The sequence below is a fragment of the Anolis sagrei genome, chromosome 4 (assembly GCF_037176765.1).
Source record: "Anolis sagrei isolate rAnoSag1 chromosome 4, rAnoSag1.mat, whole genome shotgun sequence".
Lineage (NCBI taxonomy): Eukaryota > Metazoa > Chordata > Lepidosauria > Squamata > Dactyloidae > Anolis > Anolis sagrei.
The window spans coordinates 161,521,121-161,545,094 of record NC_090024.1 but is presented as its reverse complement, the minus strand read 5'-3'; the positions used below and the strand labels follow the sequence as shown (position 1 = coordinate 161,545,094).

At 38.3% G+C, this 23,974-nt stretch overlaps 2 protein-coding genes across 2 annotated transcripts in view; one reads left to right on the top strand and one right to left on the bottom strand.

The window, feature by feature from the left end:
• Positions 1–23,974, top strand: part of TNNI3K (TNNI3 interacting kinase) — a 220,431-nt gene that overhangs the window by 154,884 nt on the left and 41,573 nt on the right. Inside the window, exons 18-21 of the mRNA XM_067467820.1 lie at positions 140–192; positions 1,439–1,491; positions 3,032–3,164; positions 8,069–8,178. Coding sequence (XP_067323921.1) covers positions 140–192; positions 1,439–1,491; positions 3,032–3,164; positions 8,069–8,178 — 349 coding nt within the window. The remainder of the gene's footprint in view (positions 1–139; positions 193–1,438; positions 1,492–3,031; positions 3,165–8,068; positions 8,179–23,974) is intronic.
• The window catches only part of LRRC53 (leucine rich repeat containing 53), a 28,065-nt gene continuing 16,617 nt past the window's right edge, over positions 12,527–23,974 (bottom strand). The window contains exons 2-4 of the mRNA XM_067466989.1: positions 22,919–23,728; positions 16,794–17,330; positions 12,527–14,877 (exon numbers count right to left, since the gene is read on the bottom strand). Of these exons, the coding sequence (XP_067323090.1) occupies positions 12,527–14,877; positions 16,794–17,330; positions 22,919–23,728 (3,698 nt within the window). The remainder of the gene's footprint in view (positions 14,878–16,793; positions 17,331–22,918; positions 23,729–23,974) is intronic.

Below are 23,974 nucleotides of genomic sequence, written 5' to 3'. Positions count from 1 at the left end.
GGTATTCTATTTTTAAAAAGCACATAAAACAAAACTGTAGTTGCTGAACATATTTTGGAATGATCTGAAATTACTACACAATCTGTTGGACAGGCAAGAATATAAAAAGCCTTCACCCATCTACCATTTTTCTCCACAGTCACAATATTCTCCTGTATGAGGATGGCCATGCAGTTGTGGCTGATTTTGGAGGTATGCTTTTGATAGTTAAAAAAAAGTCACTTTATGGTTTTCTTACATTTTAGGGCTGAACTACTAAACATAAGTAGGACCTGAAACAAAGACCTTCCCAGTTATGTTTAGATTCTCTGGGAATCTAGAGACCTCTTCACATAGGGCATTTCTGCCCTGTTTTGCCACTTTTATACACAGCAAGGACAGGCCCTGCTGTGCGCCATCACATGACACACAGCATGTCCCACCCACATTCCTCCCAAAGTGGAGGGGAAGCACTAAAAACTGCCTTTTCCTCCACTACAGGGAGAAAAGTGTAGTTTGGGTAGCTCCAATGGAGCTACTTGCACTTTCCTCCCCGTTTTGCTGTGTGATGGCAGAAAGGGCGGTGGAGCAACATGTATTGCCGCCCTTTCTGCCATCTGATGGGGGGAGGGAAAGGGTGCCAAAGCACCCTCTTCTGCCCCCACCATGAGATATGGGGAGGAGGGAGGGTGTGTGGGGTGCCACAGGTCGTCCTGTGTGTTTTTCCTTTCACCGGTGATTACCTGCACAATGGCATGGTCTGAAAAGGCCACGTGACAAGGTCATAGGTCTTTCAGTATGATTCTGTGTTCAGCTTTCACTGGAAGCCAAATATAGAATCAAATTGGAGGACCTAGAGATTCCTAAATATGTATTCTCTTCAGAAAAGTTGACCATTGAATCATGCTTATAGACCTAAAAAATTCCTGGAGACATTTTAAATAAATCCATGAATAATCAAACATCCACAAAAGGATAACTGTATTTTCTTTTGCAAAGTGTGGTACGGAATACTTTGCTGTTGTGTTACTTCAAGACATCTGCAACTTATGATGACCCTAAAGCAAACTTATCACAGGGTTTTCATGGCAAAATGTTTGCCTTTGCCTTCCTCTGAGACTGAGAGAGTGTGATTTGCCCAAAAGTCCAAGTCATCTACTTCAGGATTTTGTCTAGTTTCTTCTGACTAGCTGCTCTTCTAAGTTATAGTTTTCCTCTGATTTTTCAACAAGCATATTAATTTATGTTATATTTGAGAAAGCACATCATGATGCAACCCATCTACAGTGACCATTACATTCATACTTCCTGTTGTTTTTGTTGCTCCTACTTTAATGCAACATATTAATGTGTAAGCTGTTCTGGTTTTTGCCTTAATTAAAATACTTTGATTCCCCTATACTCAGTGTTATTTACACTATTCTAATATCCCCCTTTTTTAATTTGTGTTTTAAATCAGAATCCAGATTTCTGCAGTCTCTGGATGAAGACAACATGACAAAGCAGCCTGGGGTTTGTCTTTCCATATTATTGTTATTCATTCCCCTCTTGTTGAACAAAATTACTATCAAATTTGTGTGAAAGCCAAGTCTAGAAGCAAGTAAAATGATTAAGATTTTTTTTTTGCTAGACTACATGCTATAGTATAATGATAGTCTATGTCATTTGTTCCTTTTGTATATCAATTTTTGTTAGACAGTTTGAGATCAATGAAGATTAGTGGGTACGAAATGTCTCCCTGCATAGCACTCCAAAATGAGTTTCTAGCCTGCATTGGTAATCAACATTAGTATTTGCTTCTTATATTAGCTCTTGTAGTTCATAATCATCTTGTACTGATGGGTGAGCTCCCCCACCCTAGTTACATTGTAAAGGGCTCAATTAGTTTTTGTGAAAAATTCTTAGAAAAATCTGTTGTTTTTCTCTTGAGAAATCTCTAAGAAAGCATGGAAAGTCTGCACCTCCTTCTTCAAATTTACGCCTACCAAAAAGGGAGGAAAACAGTCACCAGCAACAGGGAGAGATTTTTGCAATGGTGGAGATTTTATAGGTCTCATCCTTACCACATGAAAAATCCAGAGCACCCCAAAGAGTATCCACTGATAATGATATCAGGGAATGATAATGCCCAATGTACACTGTCCTGAATCCTTGAAGAAAGGGCTAGTGAAAGCCAACACTTTCCATGCATCTCAATAATCTTAAATCATCTCAACATTTATGTTAAGGTCTGCTCCAGTCATCCTTTCTACCACCAGTTGAAATTCTTCCTAATGGAGAGTATTATTATTATTTATTTATTATTGGATGCCAGGTGTTAAACAGAGCCAACATCTGGCACCCACCCTGTACATCTGTTTTAAAAAAGTGTAAGTGTCTGCTAGCCTCTTTCTTATTTCCTGCAATGCCTGTTATAGGCTCTCATTCCAGGGCATTGGGAAAAATGTGAATGGCAGCTCTCAACCACCTAGTGTTTATTCTGTGTATTGCTGTTGTCCATATCAACTGAAAAGTTTGGAAAAGTCACATTTTCATATTGTAAAAGAATCCTCTCAATCAGGTTTACCACTGGCTAGATGGGGGATACTAGGAGCTGTTGTCCAAAGAAAGTAAGATTTCCAAGCTGTTTCCCACCCTAACAGGGCAGATATACAAAAAGAGAAACCATTACTGTATGGATTCATTATCTTATATATTTCTCACAGAGATGTTGGAGCTGTTCAAATGTATATGTTCGTATATCAACCATTAGATAGAGTCTTATTCCTGAACTTTATTTCTTTCTCTCACATTAGGTGCAAGTGCAATGAAAAGTGTCCTATTTTTATGCAGGCAATGAAAAACACAATATAGCCAAAAACACAATAAAAGACTTGGCAATTTGTTTCACAGGTTTAGTTTAAATAAGGGATCCTGATTCTATATTAGCTGAATTATTTTGTTACCATATTGCCAGAAAGCAAACAAATATAAAAATGGGTAGGAAATGTGTTCCCATGTGAAGAAACAAAACACATAGTTATTGCATTATTGATGTTGTCTTGATGTACAGAATCTACGCTGGATGGCTCCTGAAGTATTCACACAGTGTACCCGGTACACTATAAAAGCCGATGTTTTCAGCTATGCTTTGTGTCTCTGGGAGTTGTTAACAGGGGAAATTCCATTTGCTCACCTCAAACCAGGTAGGATGCACAGGAAGTTAACATCAAGATTGTTCTTTGCTCTGATGCACAATAAAATAGTCACTTTGCATAATATTAATTCAGTCATTTTCACTGAATGTTTATTTATTATCATGCCTTTGAAAAAAATTGGTACAGTTTCAGTTTTCATGTAAAAATGTAATGCTGGTGTATTTGAAGTCAGGCATTGCAGTCACTGAAATCAAAATTTCAACTAGTAAAAGGAATTATGCAGGCAACTGAAGAGCCAGCATTGACTTTTACCCTTAGGTACTTCTTCCAAACTAAGCTCTTCAGATGTCTGCCATGTTTCAGGCTTACTGGAATTTTAATGACTTTTTGTCTCACAGTCTAAAAGATAAGTGTATGTGGTTGAAAATGCACAATAAAACACCAGTGGATTTCCATTTTGCCATCAAGGCAGCTAAACACTGGAGGCCAGAGATGTTCTGATCAGTTTCCAGAGGCTGGTCATACCATTAGCTAGAGTGGACAAGTGTGTCCACCAACAGATTTGAGATATTATGTAAAGGCAGCAATTTGTTAAGTGGTTAAAGTATCGCCATTGCATCTTTATTGCCAAGTGAAAATTATGACATTTGTAGGAGTGACATTTGTGGCTGGCTTTAGGTGCCACATACCTTGATTTGGATTTGTGTGGGTACTGGTGAGTGCAAAATGTTGCAGCATATGGTTGCTCAATGGGGCCAGTTACGGTGGTCATGTAACTTTCCTGCTACAACAGTTTCATTGGCTATCATTCAATTTCCAGGCAGAATTCAAAGTACAGTTATAAATATCTGACTTACAAATGACTCCTAGTTAAGAATTGGGATGAGACAGCAGGAAGTGAGAGAAATTTACCCCTAGGAAAGGAAGTCCACTCGTAAAAGAGTTATCATGGGAAAAGGTGACTGTACTGAAGCTTTATTACTAATCCTTGTTTCCAAAACAAGCCACATTTTTCAAAATCCAATTATCACAGGAACAGAAAGTGAGGTGAAATTCAATTATCATAGGGGTATGGACAGACACCAAAATAAAGACCACAGGGGTATTAACCCTCCCCTGTGCTAGCCAAAGCTATACATATATATGTTATGTATATGTAAATGCATTTTCTGTGTAACTCCAGTCTATCTATCTATCTATCTATCTATCTATCTATCTATCTATCTATCTATCTATCTACCTATCTGTTCCAACTCCCAGATATGAAATGCTGTTGCCACACACCTCCTAAAACTGAGATGTTTTTGGAAATGGGTCTACAATGAATGAGAAAGGTTGTGCTGAGAGTTTATTTTATTGAAAGGACTTGGAGAGGGATATATGTGGCACAGTGATAAGTTTCCACGTCATTACAGTAGTCAGTCTGCACCAGCCCAAACTTGAAGAGAACTATCCAAGACGTTGAAGCTTGTCCCTGAAATAGATTAAGCACCTTGGTCGTCTACTGAAATGGATGCCACCAGCTCCCACTGGTGGGGAAACATTAGGACAGGGCAGGAGAAAGAAGGTTTCACAAGATGAAAGTGTCTCCTTTTCTTCTATGCCTTTTTATCTCTACCTTTTGAACGTTTTTCCAGGTTTCTTCTGCTTGTTATTAATCACAGAATCCTCTAACAGGGCCAGCCTCTTTCCAAATACTGAGAATCTTGCAGACTGAAGAATTCCCCAGAACTTTCCTGTTCTAAGCACGAATCCATTGATTCTCTCTAATTAGTTCCACTTGTCTTGTGCAACAGCCATCCATTCCATTTCTCCATTTGAGACAGCCAGGGAGGGTGCTTAGCTTTTCAAAGTCATTATTCCACTGGTGCATTTAAAGTTATATATTTATTGACCCTGTGTTCTCGTAGTTTGTTGGTGAATGATGGAGAAATCCTCTTCTTTTCATTCCTCCTGAGATCTTATTAAATCTGAATTCACATTTCTTCAGCCATTTATTGGATTATGATCATTTTACTAGTCCAATGCGCTGACATTCTTTTGTTTTTAATGAAATGCACTACAGTGTCCCTCATTCACAATGTTTGGGACCAGAAGTATTTTGGATTTTTTTTTTTGAGATTTTGAGAAACTGTATTTGCTAATAAATACATAACAAGATATGTGGGAGATGGGATCCAAGTCTAAACACAAAATTTATTTATGCTTTATATATACACGTAGCCATAAGATAATTTTACATTTATAATGATTTATAATGAAATGATGTTTGTATCCACTGAATGATCAGAAAGCAAAGGGATCGGTATCCCAGTTACTGAACTCTCATATACTCTTTGTCTTTTTTCCTGTTTCTTGTGCTGATCTAGTAAAAAAGATTTAGGGCTCTTCAAAATCCTTCTGAGTGCAAGAGAAAACTGTTTTCATTTCTTCCCAAAATATAATATAAGACTTCCCAAAATATAAACAGAACACCTTTTGACCCTAAATTTTTGAAAAGAAATGCAACTACCTAGAACATTAAGCAATGATTAATTTCCCAACATTTTAAAATAATGGAGCCAGATGGGAAGGTAGAAAACAAGCACATTAAAAAAGAGTGAATGGGTGATGTGGCTTTGAAACCATTTGGTTTTATGGTCGAAGCATAATAGAAATAAAAAGGTAACAACCCATTACTTAAGTGCTAAGCGTCGACCAATTAAACCACTGCAACAGTGTTTATCAATCAGACACAGGCTGTGTGGGGTAGTTAAAGATCTGTTGTGAAGATGAATTACACTTAATGGCTAGCCTAAATCTGAAAGATTAAACCATTTGGTAACATTAGAGTAGCTGCCTTTTAACATGGGGATTATTACATAGCTATAAAAAGGTCGGCAGGGCCATAGGGCCAAGACCAGAGGAAGACTTTACCTATGCAAATTTCCAGATCTCTTTAAAGTTTCCACAGGAATCCACGGGAATATTTGGGGGATAATCAGAAATACTAGGGCCCCTTCTACACTGCCATATAAAATCTATATTATCTGCTTTGAACTGGATTATATGGCAGTGTAGACTTGTATAATCCAGTTCAAAGCAGATAATGTGAATTATCTGCTTTGATCATCTGGATTATATGGCAGTGTAGAAGAAGCCTAGGAGTAGCAGAAACACATTCCAACTAAACCAGATAAACCAAGCTTCATTGAGAAACCAAATGAGATACTTGGTTTCAACCATACAATTTTTTTTTTGAAGCATGAAGCTTGCTGCTCGCATATAAATTAATTTCTAGTTTCTTTGTAACAGAAGGTTAAGTGCTATATTTATTTTCATTAGAGAGTTGCAAGCTTACCCATTAAGATTAACTAGATGTAATTTACTATGATTAACAGATAATTTACCTGGGATTACCTGCAGTTTACCTCTGTCATAACATTGAGACAGATGGCATTTGTGGACTACCTTCATTCTTTAGATTCCATGGTACCTTATGAGCAACTACATTAGAATAAAAATGAAGCCATTACAGGAACATCATAGGGAAACTGTTTTGCCACTCTCTCATCCTCAAACTGCTTTGATCTTAATTCTTCTGTGAAATGGACATCTTCAGTGAAACATTTAAATGAGCGAATAAAAAAATCCAAACTATATCACCCTCCCCAATCAAAGGGAAAGAGAATAAAATGCAAGCGTCTCTTTTCTTTTATTATAGATGTGGACATTCTGAAACAAGGGTTGTTTAAACATGATACACCCAGTTAATGATGCCAGTTCTTTGGTTAGCCCTCCCTAAATAAATTCTTGTTGTATTATAAAGGTAAATAGTTTCTCAGAGAGCCCTTCATCCCATATAAAACAAAAGCAACATTAATTGCTTTAGGAATTCTGACAGGCATTTTTATATGTAGTGAATGGTTATAATTCAGATCATTACTGAAAGCTGCTTAGTCATTCTCTCTGTAATGAGCATGGTTTAGAATAGCTTCTGTAGAATCAGGGGTCCATTGATCTTTCTGGAATTGTCGCTCAAAGGGATACAATCAGCCCTCTGTATCCATGAATCCTGAATATAATTCTTCCCCCCCCCCCCCCCAAGAAATTCCAAATGCCAAACCTTGATTTTGCACTTCTATGTAAGAGACATTCTTTTTACTATGCCATTGTATATTATGGGACTTGAGCATTAGACTAGAGCATGGATCTGTTTTAGTCGTTTTCCTTCAGCGTCTTCAGCTTCTCCAGATGGCTGTAACAGCAAGGACACAGCCACCATATGTTTTTTAGCCTGAAACGGCCCACATGGTTGTCAAGCGTGCCTTCTTCCCTTCTAGTCAGGAGCACGTGGTGCATGCTTCCTTAACCATGTTCCTCAAACCCAGGCTCCCTTGAGAGGAAGAGAGGAAAGGGCCCCAGAAATGGAAAGGGGAGCCTCATAAGTTCCTCATCACTACCAATGGGCTGGACCTTCCTGGATCTTTGCCTGCCTAGCCAAAACAGATTTTTCAATTAGCTGATTTTCAGGAAACTCCTGAAAACAGATCTGGGTACCCAACAAAATTTGGACACCAAAAATGGATTACTCTCCAGCTGAATTGCACATGTCTACTGAGTTTCCACTGAATTTGGTATCTATAGGAGTCCTAACCTTAACCCAGTAGATCTCCAGGGCCCACTGTGTACACTGCTACAACAGCTCCAGCAAGGGAGAGCCATGATACTTACTTTAAAGAAGCTATTCAAGGTGCTAAACCTACCTTGGTGGTACATTTCAATAACTTTGGTTAGTGCCTTTAAAATTTGGGTTAAAACTGAGGGTATTATTAACCTACTCACATGAAAGCCAACAGCAACCACTATATTATATTTAGACTTATAACATGTACCTACTTTAGGAGTAATTTACCAAAGTCAACTTCATTATCCTATTCTAATGAAGTTATTCTTCTTATTTTAATTTACAGCTGCTGCAGCAGCAGATATGGCTTACCATCACATCAGACCTCCAATAGGCTACTCAATTCCCAAGCCAATCTCTTCACTGTTAATCCGTGGCTGGAATGCATGTCCAGAGGTAAGTGGGCTCCATTGTTTTATAACTGTTTCCCAGTGGAAGATAAATATTTGCCTACATCTCAATGATACTGCACAAAGATTGCTGGCTGGTGTGTGAATAGCATTTTTTCTAGTGAATGCACAAAATCTGTATGTTTGCTTTTAGTCCAGAAGCAAATCTTAACAAATGAAGTCTTTGGGCTACATTTACATCTATAGGTTTAATTCAGTTTGACACCATTTTTACTTCTATGGCTCAATGCTATGGAATCATGGGAGTTGTAGTTTTATAGGATCTTCATTCTTCTCTGCCAAAAACATCTGGTTTCTCATTGAACTATAACTCCCAGTATTTCATAGCACTGAGCTATGGCAGCTAAAGCGGTGTCAAACTGCCTTAATTCTACAATATAGATGAACCCTTTCTTTCTCTGGACAAGATGAAATGTCAAAACTATACTAAGTCACCACTTAGGTATTTGGCATTCTTTTGATTTCATGTGTAGTGTGTGCTTTCACACTACACAGTACACATTATAATGCCACAAACTCTTTTGTGTGTTTGTAGTTTGGTGAGGCATTAGTGCTCTCTAACCTTTCTGTAAAGTTCATATTCCAAGATTCATTAGGATGGAAGTATGACACTTAAAGTGGATTCACAGTAATGCCATTGTGTAGTGGAAACAGTGGTAAACATCTTGCAACACCAAGGCACTGATACCCTTTTTTCTCCTAGCCATTCCCCTGTGTCTTTAACAAGCTGTCTGATACTCTGAATTTAAAGAGGGAATGCTTTTCTGCCAGCAGTCCCCATATTCAATGAAAAAACATTCATCTGTAAAAAGCATAGATATCTGTTTTGTAGAAAGCACAGGAGGAGGTCTAGCACTGTCAATATGATATCTCAGCTGTTGAGTGTCCCATCATGCATCAAACCGATTTAGCCAATACTAACAACATAACCCAGAATGGCTAAAATGTTGTCAAGGTTCTTTCTATTACTATTATTTCTGAGCAATTTACAAATGCCATTGTGCCTTTCCCTTTTTGGTTTTTCTCCACTTGAAAAAGGAAGATTTTTAAAAACAGCTGATAATGTACTATTTCACTTAGATTGCTGATACCGTAATGAGACATTTACTTAAAAAACACATCTGGAGTTAAAAATAACAAAAGGATGGTTTTTAAAAGTGCTATAGTTCTGGGTTTTTTTAAGTGCTACAGAAATGATAACCTAGCTATTTAAGCTAATTTAATTTGGATGGGATGTGTGGGAGATACTGGAATGGAAATCTTCTGAAACAAAAGTAATTAGAACTCTTAAAACATGTTTGGTGTAAAAGCCATTTTTAGTAAAGTCAAATAACATTTTTCAACTTTCTCCATTTGACACTTTTGGTGGCAAACAAACTGTATTATTCCATTACTGGGGTGAAGATCGCAAAACGGTGCTAGAGAAAAGGGGGGGAAAGGGGGTTGAAGGAGTTAAACCATTTCCCCCTGTTTTCCTGTCCCCACCCCCCCCCCCATGTCTTCGAAACAACTGTTGTCTATGACATGGGAAAGAAGGTAGGGAATAACCAGTGACAATGAGGAAAATTGTTTTTCTCCTTCAACTCCCCCCCCCCCATAAAATGAACTATATTTCTTTGTCTAAGCCCCCTTTTCGAGACTCCCCAGTATCAATGGAACAGTATCAAACAAACACTGTCATAACAATAGAAAATATATAATGTTAATGAAAGTATGGAAATAACTACTGGACCATTCTTATTTATATTTACCCTGCCTAGCTTGCACATAGTAGGGAAGAATGTTCTCAAGTTGTGTTGAACTTCCATCACCACCATTATCACAAAAAGCAAAGCAAAACAATCTCCCACATGTATTTTTTTAAAAAAATGTTTTTATTTGCTTGTCTTTTTCTTAATTCTCAAGAGCCTAAGGAAGAAAAATGTGTGAAGGAAACAAAAAGTAGGTTCCCATAGCAATGATGCTTCCTTCTGCAGTTCTCATAGCTGAACAAAGCTGGTTACTCAGGCATAGGCCAAGTATGAAGGCAGCTTTCCACTGTTCAACAGCCCATTGTGGTAAACAAGTTGGGTAGTCTTTTCATTCTCCACAGAGCATCATTTTGTTAATGGTGAAGATATCTCTTTAGTCATAGTAACCAGTACATACATTGTTGTTGTTCAGTCGTTCAGTCGTCTCCGACTCTTCGTGACCTCATGGACCAGCCTACGCCAGAGCTCCCTGTCGGCCGTTACCACCCCCAGCTCCCTCAAGGTCAGTCCAGTCACTTCAAGGATGCCATCCATCCATCTTGCCCTTGGTCGGCCCCTCTTCCTTTTGCCTTCCACTTTCCCCAGCATAATTGTCTTCTCTAGGCTTTCCTGTCTCCTCATGATGTGGCCAAAGTACTTCAGCTTTGTCTCTAGTATCTTTCCCTCCAGTGAGCAGTCGGGCTTTATTTCCTGGAGGATGGACTGGTTGGATCTTCTCGCAGTCCAAGGCACTCTCAGCACTTTCCTCCAACACCACAGCTCAAAAGCATCGATCTTCCTTCGCTCAGCCTTCCCTAAGGTCCAGCTCTCACATCCGTAGGTGACTACAGGGAATACCATGGCTTTGACTAGGCGGATCTTTGTTGCAAGTCTGATGTCTCTACTCTTCACTATTTTATCGAGACTGGACATTGCTCTCCTCCCAAGAAGTAAGCGTCTTCTGATTTCCTGGCTACAATCTGCATCTGCAGTAATCTTTGCACCTAGAAATACAAAGTCTGTCACGGCCTCCACGGTTTCTCCCTCTATTTTCCAGTTGTCAATCATTCTTGTTGCCATAATCTTGGTTTTTTTGACGTTTAGCTGCAACCCGGCTTTTGCGCTTTCTTCTTTCACCTTGATTAGAAGGCTCCTCAGCTCCTCCTCGCTTTCGGCCATCAGAGTGGTGTCATCTGTATATCTGAGGTTGTTAATGTTTCTTCCAGCAATTTTCACCCCAGCTTTGCATTCATCCAGCCCCGCACATCGCATGATGTGTTCTGCATACAAGTTAAAAAGGTTGGGTGAGGGTATGCAGCCTTGCCGTACGCCTTTCCCAATCTTGAACCAGTCTGTTGTTCCGTGGTCAGTTCTGACTGTTGCTACTTGGTCCTTGTACAGATTCCTCAGGAGAGAGACAAGGTGGCTTGGTATGCCCATCCCACCAAGAACTTGCCACCATTTATTATGATCCACACAGTCAAAGGCTTTAGAATACATACATAGAGTACATACATACATACATACATACGTACGTATTTGAACAATAATACCTTTGTTCCTCCTCTCTCATCTCTAGACCAACATACAAAATTCCATCCTTTTTTTCTGATCCTAGAAAGATCAGACTTAAAGAACTCTTTGGTCAAACTCAATATTTTAATTTATGTTTCATGCTCGTGACCACAGACTCACATGTAAAGGTATTCTAAACAATTTCTCTAAGGTGATTCTTAGGAATTATTCATTTTGTAATAGACTATGGATGTTTCCCTGTTCACACTAGGTAAGCTATCCCTGCAATAATATGCTATTTTCTCTTTTTTAAAGGGTGGCAATAATTAGGAGAAGGTATCTTGGAGTACTTTCAGATAAGGTTTTTATTATGCAATCACATGATCACATACATGTAAGTTTAGAGAAGGTCCTAAAATAGCCTGAAGCCTGCAATTTTTTTATAGATTGTGTCATTTTTTAATCACAAAGTGTAATAAAGAAAAAATTAAGTCTCTGAACAATGACTCTCCAAGCCCTAGAAGCATCAGAGCTTAGAAAAGTTGTGGAGATACTTTGTTACTGAAATATAGTTCCCAGAATTTCTTAGTCACATTGGTCATGGCTTTTGATGAAGAAATATACCCAGTGCTGAAAATTCACAACAACCCAGTATCCCCAGTCTTATGATATTCAAATGTCTTGCAAATTCATATTTAGAGGTATAGTGGTGAGCAACATTTTCCTCTAATCTGAATGTAACCCTCCAGTCTTGCAGGAGGGGACAAACAATTTTCCATAATACTATTTACCTCGGCAACTTGCACCATTTCTGCATGCACCATCATTTTGTCTGTTACAGTTTTGACTGTCCTGATCTATCTGATCAATGGTTAATATTTATCTATATCAGCCCTACATGCAGTCTATTTAAAAGAGTACATGTGATTTGAAAACATTTTACATATCTTCTTAACAGTAATATATATCCACAGTTCTACTAAGTATTCATCGCACGTCCTCTTTCTTCTGAATTCTGTTTTAACATTCACCATTAAACATTGCTCTCCCGTCTTGAAATTTTCTATTCTGGTTAGAAAGCCTAGATTTTCATATTGAAAAGGGCTTTTTGTCTTTGAAGAGAACTAAAGAGAGATGAGTATTATTTGAAATATTTGCTTTCCTTTGTTCCATCTGTAAAGGTGATTCTTTATCATAATCAGTATATGTGGTAGACAGTGTAGGCTGGGGAATAGAGACTTCAGCTTTATTTGTATTGCAAGTGAGTAGAGATGTCTCAATTTGTTCCTCATAACTGACATCTTTAAACTGGGGTAACAAAGAATCCTCCTGACATGTTGCTGGTGGCACTTTACCTTCTTTATATTCACTGATACCTTCATCAAGTTGATTCTCTGGAACTTCTTGCAAATCCTTCTTGTTAACCATGCACACATTATTTTTCATTTCAATATTGACATTATTGTCCATTTGGGTGTTTCTAGTTTCAGGAGAACTGGGGCCACTTGATTTGTTGGAGATAATAGTCACTTTGACAGTGTTGTTAAGCAATGTGTTAGATTTTTTATTTTCTAACTCGTTTCCAGTTAGAGGTTCTTCTTTTTCGAGACCTAGAGGGTCCACTGATGTATTGGGAACAAACATTTTGGTCAATTCAACATTTTCTGATTTGAAAGCTGTTTTCAGCTCCTTTGTTCCACATTCTTCCATGTCTTTAGGTCTATGTAGTGTTCGAATTTCTTCTCTGTTGGTTAGAAACTCATTTGCTTCCAAATTAGAAATAGCACTACTCATGTGAACTGGGGGTTTTAGTCTACTTTTATCCTCTTCCCTAGAAATCCGATGTCCATTTGATGACGTTTTTTCTTCAGGGATATGAGATGCCCTGTTAACCAAATCTCCTTTTAGAGGTTCAGGCTCTTCCATTCTTTTGTGTCCTTTCATTTCAGCTTTCACAGTCAGGCTTTCATCTTGTTTTTTTAATTGTTCCTGGTTTAATTGTTCTACGTCTATGCTTTGGAGAACATTATCAACAATTTGTTGAGGTTTCAAATTATCTTTATTGCTGGAATTTTGGAAGCCACCGTTTTCTGCTAGGCTAGAAAGAGATGGAGAAAAACTATAGCCTTTTTCCCTTGCTTCATTCTGATGAAAGGGCATGACTTCAGTTTCTATAGCATCTTCCTTTTTAGAATTCACTGAAGTGGGAATATTATTTGCTGCATTCTGTGAAATACTTGGTGAATGGTTGGATGAAAGAGTAGTAATGGAAACAGTCATCCCTGAAGTTCCATTTGGTGAGAATGTAGGTGACCTACTGCCGCAACTTAGAGTTTGTGAATGCTTGGATGACGAGGTGCCTTCAGTAATTTTCATGGCAGAAATATTCTTTGAATGAGGATCAGAGATGGATGCAACTGCATTCTTGTCTGTTTTTCCAGCCATTTCCCCAGCAGCTACTGCAGAATAAATAATCGGCTTGCTGTTTCCTGATATTTCTAAGGCAGCCACAGAGTGGTCTGATTTTCTTTTTCTTTTCTTTCTTGTTTCTTCCTTCTTTGAAATATGTGGCAATTGTAAATGTTGACAGTGTGGACATTCATCTGTGTTTTCTTTGATAGGTTCTTCAGGGTAAACCTTTGCTTTTCTAAAAGGATGTAAATTTAACTTCACAGTTAAAGAATCTTGTCCTTTACTTTTTCTTTTTTGCTTCAAAGTGAGTTCAGCTTCTTTTTCCTCGGGGACCAGCGAGGTGGGAAATGATTGCCTTTTTTTATCCTTTGCTTCTGAATTGTTCAACAATCTCCTTGCCAATGTAGTGGATGGGCTTTCTTGGATGCTCTTGTGCTGTGCATTGTCCTCAAGGGATCTCTTTTCATTTAAACTTCTAGTTTTCACATCCTCTCTCTTTACTGTTACTTGGTCAGGTACATAAAAGCTAACGGACTTAGGCTGATACATTCTCTTCATTGCTTGTGATAATGGTTCCTCTTCATCATTTGTAAAGCAAGCTACAGTTCTTCTTCTCTTAACTTCACTCTGTTCCTTCTCCGATTTTAAATTTTTGCCCTGGTTCTCTTTTCCTGCTGTTAGATAGTCTTGGAATTTATCACAGTCTGTGTATTTACAGATAAGGAAGTTGTCTAGCTGTGGAGAAATACTTTTGTTCCTTGCTAACAATCCACATTGATCATTCTGTCGGGAACAATGGCCTTCTAACTCGGCTTGCATGCTGCGTTCCTTTGACTCTACTGGTGAGTTGGTTGCTGAAGGCAAGGCTGCTAAAAGGCCCCTTTGGCAAAGAGAATTTAAGTGGCCATTGTCTCCACTTTTGAACAGATCCTGACATGGTTCATTTCCAAAATGTTTTCCAATACTCTCTCTCACCAAAATGCATGGAGGCCTTGAACATCTTCTACAAAACGTGTCACTTCTGATTCCTGCTAAACAACAAGTGATAAAATTTAGGGCATGTAAACACAGTTCTTTTACTAAACGGAAATTTGGAAGAGCGACAATAGTGCCCCCCTACCTCCAAAGAGTCTCTTCTACTTATAGGAAAACATAAAGCATGAAGCAAACTACCTATATTTTTAAAAAGTGGTATCATTAATAGTGACCACATTTGATATGAAATCAAGATAGTCTAAAGCTAAGAGATGTTTGTTTTTCATCAGATCTATTGTATATGATACATTTGTAGCTACACAAAATAACTCTATTAATATTATTACTGCTGGGTACTAGTTGGGTTGGTCCTTTCTTGACTCTTGGGCATTATGCTAAAATAATAACATTCCATAGATGATGCATAGGTACTCCAATGTCCCACCAACCTAGTCCACCTCTACTCATTCAGGCAACATACTGTCCGTATGACTATTCTCCAATTTCCTTTTTTGCTGTTTATCCTCCTACTCTTCAACTTTCAGTTCTGCTCTTGATATGCCACAACTGGGCTTTCTATTTCACAACTCCAAATAAATTGGCCTCCTCAAATAAAATGGCAAACTTGATATTATAAAAGAGTGAAACTAAATGTTAAGAGTTAAAGCTAGTGGTTCCTCTCCCAGTTGGATTATCTGAAAGATATATTTGTCAGCAGTCAGACATGCAAATTAAGCCTGTGATTTTTTTTCCCAGAGCCAATGGCAAAACAAAGATTGTTAAAGGCAAACACAGAATTCAGATTCAAAAATTATGCACTTTAGGGAGTACCTCTTCTAAATATGTACTAAAAATGGTAGAATTTGGCTCAAATCGTGGTTCATTCTCTTTTGACTTCTATTCCATCTCTCATCATCCACTCTTGTATGGCTTTCCATTTTCCATAGTTTTTGGGTCTCTTCTAATTACATCTTCAGGAAACAGAATACTTTCCTTTTTGAAGTCTCTTGCATTCTTAACTAAATTTTACACAATTCTATTTTAACAGACTGTGCCTGAAACACCTCATTGCATCCCATCTCTTTTCAGTACAGTTCAATGACATTTCTATCGGCCACAGAATTTGTTTCAGGCATCAAGTCTTACAACTTAATATTCTATTTGGATACTAACATGAACCCACAACCTTAGGAAATGTATTGTCGACGGCTTCACAGCCAGAATCACCGGGGTGTTGTGTGGTTTCCAGTCTATATGGCCGTGTTCTAGCAGCATTTTCTCATAACGTTTCATATGCATCTGTGGTTGGCTCTCCTCTGAAGATGCCATCTACAGATGATGGTGAAACGTCAGGAGGAAATGCTGCTAAAACACAGCCATACAGACCGGAAACCACACAACACCTCAACTTTAGAAAATGTTTGTGTTCTTACTCTCAGCTGCTTTTTATGGGCACATTGGTTAAACCCGGTGGCACATTGGTTAAACCTTTGCACCAGCAGAACTGCTAACCAGGTTTGAATCCGGGGAATAGGGTGAGCTCCTATATGTCAGCTCCAGCTTCTCATGGAGGGACATGAGAAAAGCATCATATAGGATAGTAAAACATCCGGGCATCCCCTGGGCAACGTCCTTGCAGGCGGCCTATTATTTCACACGCTCCTGACACAGAAAAAAAGTACTGCCTTTTATATGACATGTATCTATTGTACACTGCTGTAGAATATTTTATACCAGAAGAAACATATTTAATAAGTTTATAATATGCTTCCTTCTCATATCAGGACTCCCCACTTCACAGGGACCACCACATTCAAATTGGTTACATCTGTGTCCCTTCCTGTATGAGTTTCCTTACTCTGATCTTTCTTTTCTTCTATGATAAACTCTTAGAAAAAAAACAAGAAGTGGAGAAAGAACATTGAAAATAAAGGAATATTCCATTGTTCCTTGTAGGAGGAGAACTTACCTTGGTTAACTTTTGAATAGTATTCTATACTTGTAATAAGTGAGCCTTCTTCCCAATGCCCAGTGTTTTCTGGGCTTCTAACATTTCTTATTTGGACATGCTTTCGGTCTGGTACAATCATTTCATTAGTTTCAGCAATATTCCCAGAGGATTCTTGAGGATAAGATTGTAGCAGTCTACAGTTAAGGCACACAAAATGGTCATTTTTCATCTGTTCATTCTGCTTCTCGGTGCTTCTGAATGGCATTTTTAGGTCTGTGCACTTAGATACTGCCTTTACTGTTTCTTGATGGCCATTTTCCTGTAAAAGTGGCATTTCCCTGCCAGACCCCAACATGGACATGACCTTTATGTCTTTTTCCTGAGTTAAGTGGCAGTTATAGCATCCCTTAGTGAGGTAATTTCTTGGCTCATGACCACATTGGGATTCATCTAGGGTTCTGCAACAGCAGTTTTCTGACGAATGTTCATTTGCTTTGCCATGCCGAAGCTTCCTGTTACAGAAGGCTAAAACTAGGCATGTGAGACCAACACCTCCTGTGACAAATAAAAGGTTTGTCAAAGATAAAATCAGATAAATTAGATCGAAATCATAAACATACAGATCAACATATAATAAAACAAAATACTCTCATTGTGGGAAAAGTCTTGATAGATGAAATTATTTAATACAGCAGAGGGGTAGTATTCACATTCAATTAAATCCCAACACATTTTTTATCTATATAATTCTGTCAGCCTGTGTAGAATGTCTTCCACAGCAATTACTGAAGAAGCAAATGAATTTGTAATGATTGGGGATACATCTGAGATCTCTTTAAAGAGAGAGAAGATAGTCTGAATTGATTTCTTTGCTATAGACACATTGCTATACTAAAGAAACCTTAATACCTGACAGGATACAGCCGCTTTCCCAAAAAGAAAAGCACTTTCCGAATTACAAAATAATGGTAATTTTTTTAAAGAAGAATTAAAATTATAAGGTATTCTTCAGGTCCTTAAGGGCACAGGGAGATTCATATAGATTGTGGAAGATGAAACAATACAATTATTAAGTAAAGGTAAAGGTTTGACATTAAGTCAAGTCATATCCGACTCTGGGGGGTGGTGCTCATTTCCATTTCTAAATCAAAGAGCTGGAATTGTCTGTAGACACCTCCAAGGTCATGCGGCCAGCATGACTGCAGGGAGCGCTGTTACCTTCCCGCAGAAGCAGTACCTATTGATCATGTTTTTGAACTGTTAGGTTGGCACAAGCTGGGGTTAACAGCAGGAGCTCAACCTGCTCCTCGGATTCGTACCACCGATCTTTCAGTCAGCAAGTTCAGCAGCTCAGTGGTTTAACCCACTGTGCCACTAGGGGCCGCAAATACAATTATTAGTAAAATAAAAAACCAATTTTTCTCACTAGTGTGTCTAAAATACAGTACTAGAAATATTTGTAAAGATCAATATATACTATGTTAGTTACTTTGACTGTGCAGACCCTTCACAAATCACAAATCCATTGGAAACTGATTCATTTTTATGGGATCCAAAACACATCAGATAATCCTGTCCAGATCTGAAGAGGATCAGCATGATTATTTGAGCCAATCTATAGAGGTATAAAGTCATCCACTGTGTTTCTAGCAATGCCATTTAAAAAAAAACATAGTGGGTAGATGGAAGAGAGTTAGTTGTTACTCAGAGACTGCCAGTCTGGGTTAAAATTACTACTATACTTTACACTATAATCTAATTATTGGGAAAAGGATGGTGTGAGTTCACTGAAATGTATGCCGTCTTGTGCAGGTTTGTGCTCATGTGCTAGCCTGGGCTTGCAGGAGTACATTTCTGCATCTATGCTTCTCCATCTTTCAATTGCTGTTTACCAACCCAGTGCACCATGCTGCCTCTTAGTGCTGTACTTCACTTCTTGTTTGAACACTTAACTCTGAAGATACTTCTAGAAAAGTGGTTCTGTAATCTGTGGGCCATGGACCAACAGTGGGCTGCAAGGACGAAAATCTGGTCCACAAGCCTCTTTCCTCTTGATTTATTTTTTTTCTTTTATTTATTTTATTTCCTCTCCTTTTGCACCACCTGCCACTCCTTCCCTGTCGCTGACTATGGCATATATTCTGTATCAGAAACTAGAGCTGATGTGGTCTATCCAATGCAATTTTCTGAATCAGCACCCTAAACCAAATCTAAAGTTGGTACTCATGTTGGAGAGTGGTCCCTGGTCAAGGAGGTCCCTGGTCAAAGTGGTCCCTGGTTTAAAAAAAGGTTGGGAACCACTGTTCTAGAGGCACTGACACAATGCCTCCAATGTTGGGATTGGGAGAGGACTTGTGGCCACTTGGAAATAATACCCTGTACTTAGAAGGCTGAGAGCAGCTTGAAATTGACTTGGCTTTTAGAACATTTTTATTTCATATTTTGAAGAAAGTATCATGAAATTGGCTAGCCTCAATGTCTTGGAGAAACTTCCAAAGGGGCTACGACTTCACCAGTTTCATGAACTTATATGTGTGTGTGTGTAGGAGAGTTAAACAACTTTGGTTTCCTAATGCACCTGAGCAGGAGACCCAAAAATGTATTTGAGCTTAAAACACCTTTGTGCTGCCCTTGTAGTATTATGCGCATCAAGTTTTGCAGGTTTGTATTGAGAGATGAAGTCTGCTTCAAGAGCCTCTAGTGTGCTGAAAATGAAAATCATGGACTGAAGTGGGACCCAGATCACTTGGGACTATAGAAGCTGATATCCATATAGAAAAAGAAAAAAAACTTTGTAATTGTTAACAATTCATGATGTTCCATATATGTTCATCACCATTTAGCTTGATGTGAATCTTTTGAAACATGCCATTTACTTTGAGTGAATATAAGTATTTCAATGGCACACTGGGGAGACTGTGAAGTAAGTAATTCAAGCAGTAAAATGAGGGCATTTTAACCATCTGCAGAAATTTGCCCTGGTTGCAACTCTAGCTGCTTTGGAATTCCAAATAAAAGGCTAGCCGAGTAACTGCTTCTTTTTGGCTCCAGAGGAGAAATCTCACTTATCAATTCATCCCGCAGCCTCACAGTCTTGTTTTCATCTTGGCAGTCTCTCTTCTACTTACAACTTGTGCCTAACATTTCTTAGGTTCTGATATGAAATGAGATCACAGCCTGAAGAGGTATAGCTTCAGGCAATGGTATAGCTTCAGGCAAGACTTTCGACTCCAAGATATATATTTTTACACATTTCTGTTGAAGGACAAGGAGTTCTTCATTATCAGTTGAATAGAACTCAGAACTATATCAAAGAAACAATTAATGCGCCCTTCCAAAGAAATATTATTTTGGGAGCAGGGTGGGAACTGTGCTAATATAATAGCGAGATGATACATTATGCCAACACATGTAATAACACTGCTTGCATGAGGGGTCTACTCAAATAAGCATGAAAAGATTATCTGATCAGTTCTGCAAATTGAAAATTGTGACACAAGAAAATATCTCTATGTTGGGATGGAAAAGAATTTTGCTGGATTCAACAGTTTCGAGAAAAGTAATGTTTTCACTCCTCCAAGTCTCATTGCCTCATTAGAATTTTCTCATTGATAGAGTCAAACTGATATAGTGGTTTGATTCCTTTTGGACTCAAGGAAACAAGGGTTCAAATCCCCACTCAGTAATGAAAAAATACTGCTGGCTTTAGGTAAATTACACTGTCACCCTAACAAAGGCACTGGCAAATATCCTCTGAATCGATTTTGTTAAGAAAACTGTGGTATAGGGTCATGATAGCTTGGTATTGACTTTAAGGTACATAAAAATATCAACAAAGAGTATATGAAAAGGCGTATATGTTTTAAAATGTGAAGAACTGAAAAGGCATACAACTGAAAATAGGAAATTCATTTAAATGAGAACAGATTTCAATGTGGGAATAAAATCTTGTAACTGAGTAAGGAAGAAGGATGGGAAGAAAAGGTGGACCATATTTTCATTCTTGCAGACCACTGATGGTCCATGTACCATAGGTTGGAAACCAGTGCTCAACCTATGAGAGGGTGACTTGCCCAAGGTCACCCTGCGAGTTTCCATCGCTGAGGAGGGACATGAGCCTTGGCTTCCAGAGTCATAGTCCAATCCAGAAACCACTCCACCATGCTGGCTCTCATCATGTGTTAAGTTGTAGCTCATTGGACAGAAAAAACAATTCCTTCTACTCTGCTTCCTCTCTAATACACTTGAAGATTTTTAAAAGAGAAACTCTGCTGCTGCTTCTAAGGAAGAAGCTGTTGCCATAAAACAGGGATGGATATACTACTGTCTACTCCCTCATCCATTTCACCTTAGGTTCTGAACTGTCTTTTTATTCCTAAATCTGATAAATGTGGTTATAAATCTAACAATCCCTCCCCTCCCCTCTTTTATTTTATAAGGTTTGTGGGACCTGCTAGAGGTCATTTGTCTTCCCCAGTAGAAAGCAGAGATGCAGTAAAATTTAGCTCTCAAAAATAACATAAGATACATGGACAGTGTTCTGTTTTCCCTGCACCTTAAACACATGTAAGTTTAAAATGGAAATACCAGCACTTTCTTGCCAGAGGAAGTTATGTAACAAAAGTAACTTGTCTGCAGTCTGCAAATAAGCTCAGCTCAACTTGTGAAGGAAGCATGGGGGAAAGAAGCCTATCTACCAAAGTGATGATGGTGGAAATGCCCCAAATTGTGCTCAGTCTGTTACGGTGTGGCTTACTTGCATGAGAGCTTTTTCTGTTGTTATTTGGGTGTCTTTCATCTCCAAATTACCAAACATGCCACTAACATCATCACACTAGAGAAAAATTCCACTTAAAATCCGGTTTCTGCCTCCTGCAGAATTCTGGGGTTTGTAGATTTTAAGTAGATTTTTTCTCTAGTGTGATGAAGTGGTAAGAAACATCGAGGGAGGCAAGCAATGTTGGCTTTATCATCAGACAGAATGAGGTAACCACTTCATGCAACAAATCTCTGTATTATTAAGAGGTTGTGCGTTGTTTGTTCTTTCATGTTTATTTCTGTATTTTTACTGCCAATGTTAGGAAGAGGTGTGGGAGAGATTCTCTGCCTCAGATGCCAATATATATGCATTTGTTTTGTATGCTCACCACCTTGTAGTGCTGGAGCAAAGTTCTGGAAATACCATGGATTGCAAAATTGATGAATACATGGGTCCTGGAGAAAATCAAATCTGAATTTCCCCTAGAAGCCTAAATGACCAAACTCAGGCTATTGTACTTTGGATATATCATGTGATTATGTCCCTCTAAAATACAGTAAAGCTTGGCCATATGGGATACAATAGAAAGAGAGGGAGACTGTATTACAGGTGGATGAATTAAACCACAGCCCTACATTTGCATGACTTGGGACGAGATTACATTAGCATTATAGAATGGAGGTTTTGTCTCCCTATCACCTGGTTTGCTCCCACAAGAATGATAAAACATCAAAAATCATCCAGGCGTCCCCTGGGCAACGTCCTTGCAGATGGCCAATTCTCTCACAACAGGAGCGGTTACTCCTGACATGACAAAAAAAAAAGCTAGTAAGAACCTGGGGTTTCTGGGAGTTGAAGTCCAAACCACCTGAAGGACCATTGATGTAAGAGATCAGACAACCCTTTGATCTCTGATTGTTTTTTAAATTGTTTTTGTTTTTAAATTGTGTTCGATTTTAGCCTGTTCTTGTAAGCCGCTCCGAGCCCCAGGGGAGTGGTGGCAAGAAGTTCAATTAATTAATTAATTAATTAATTGGATATTCAGATTAGCCAAACCTTGACTAAATCGCTGTATCACTCCTCTTAGAAACAATTGCTGCCAATAGTTTGACATTGTTATTTTATTCTGTTGAGGAGGTAGTTGTTTTGCTGGGGGGGTTTTAACAGCAAAGGAAGTATTTTTAAAACTATGTTGCTCCATATAATAGGTAATTCATAAATAAGTAGAGGCATCTATGTAGAGTAGACTTGGATCTGCTGGTTTTTATAGCTTTTGGCTCCTATGGATCACAAGATTCCTTTGGTTCACGTGCCCAAAATATAAAGATTTTTAAAGATAAGATCAGAAGGGAACAGATTGCCAATGTGTTAAGAGAATGATTACCTAGAAAGGAAAAGATAGCTACCAGTGTAATGTCTCTCCCATAGTTTCTTCTCCTGGTTTTAATGACACCAGAAGGGTGTTTTTTCAGTGCAGAGTTACAGTTGACCTCTGTGAGTTCAAGCAGATTGATCACTGATGGGTTTTCAGAAGCTCTGCAGTTCATGTTATCAGCATTCCTGAGTGTCCTTGATGAAGAATTTGTGTATTTCCTCAGAAAGGATGCTAGATCATAAAGTTGGCATGTGCAATTCCACCAATTCTGGTCCAAGTTTAGAAGGTTTAATTCAGAGAGTGGGGAGAATGCGTCAGGAATAACAGCTAGCCTGTTTCTAGAAAGGTCTATTTCCATCAATTGGCTGAGACCATCGAAGGTTCTCTTCTCAATGGAATTAATGAAATTGTTTGATAAATCCAGGATCCTGAGCTTGCCAAGGTTTGCCATCTTAAAGCTATCACCCATTATACTAGTAAGCTGATTTCCATTTAAATTGAGTCTAATAAGATATTTCATGTTCTTGAACCAGATACCATGGATGCTGTTCAAAATATTGTTGCTTAGCACCAGTACTTGAAGATTCTGAAGTTCATGAAATGTACTATATGTGATAGAAGAGCTTGATATCTGATTCTGATCCAGAAATAAAGTCTTCAGGGTCCGAAGTCCAAGAAAGGCATCATCTCTGATTGTTGTAATCCCATTAGTGCTGAGTCTTAGTAAAGTTGCATTTAGCAGGAACGACAGGTTAAAACCTTCTACTGAAGTGATGTTTCCATCCATTATAATTAAAGCCTTGGTAGATGCAGGAACAGCTGTATGAAATACATAGAAAGGAAGTATCAACATAGATATATACCAAATACATAAATGCTGATCAAAAATGTTCTTTTTTGATTTGCTAAAAGTTATATTCTACTCTATAAAATTATCAGTAGCCATTATTGAGATAATATAATATTTTAATTAATAATGAAGTTACAATCCTATTTCCAGACACATAAGAGTAAGTTCAGTAAAATTTACTACACTACAAATTCGTCATATTACTCATATTTTGC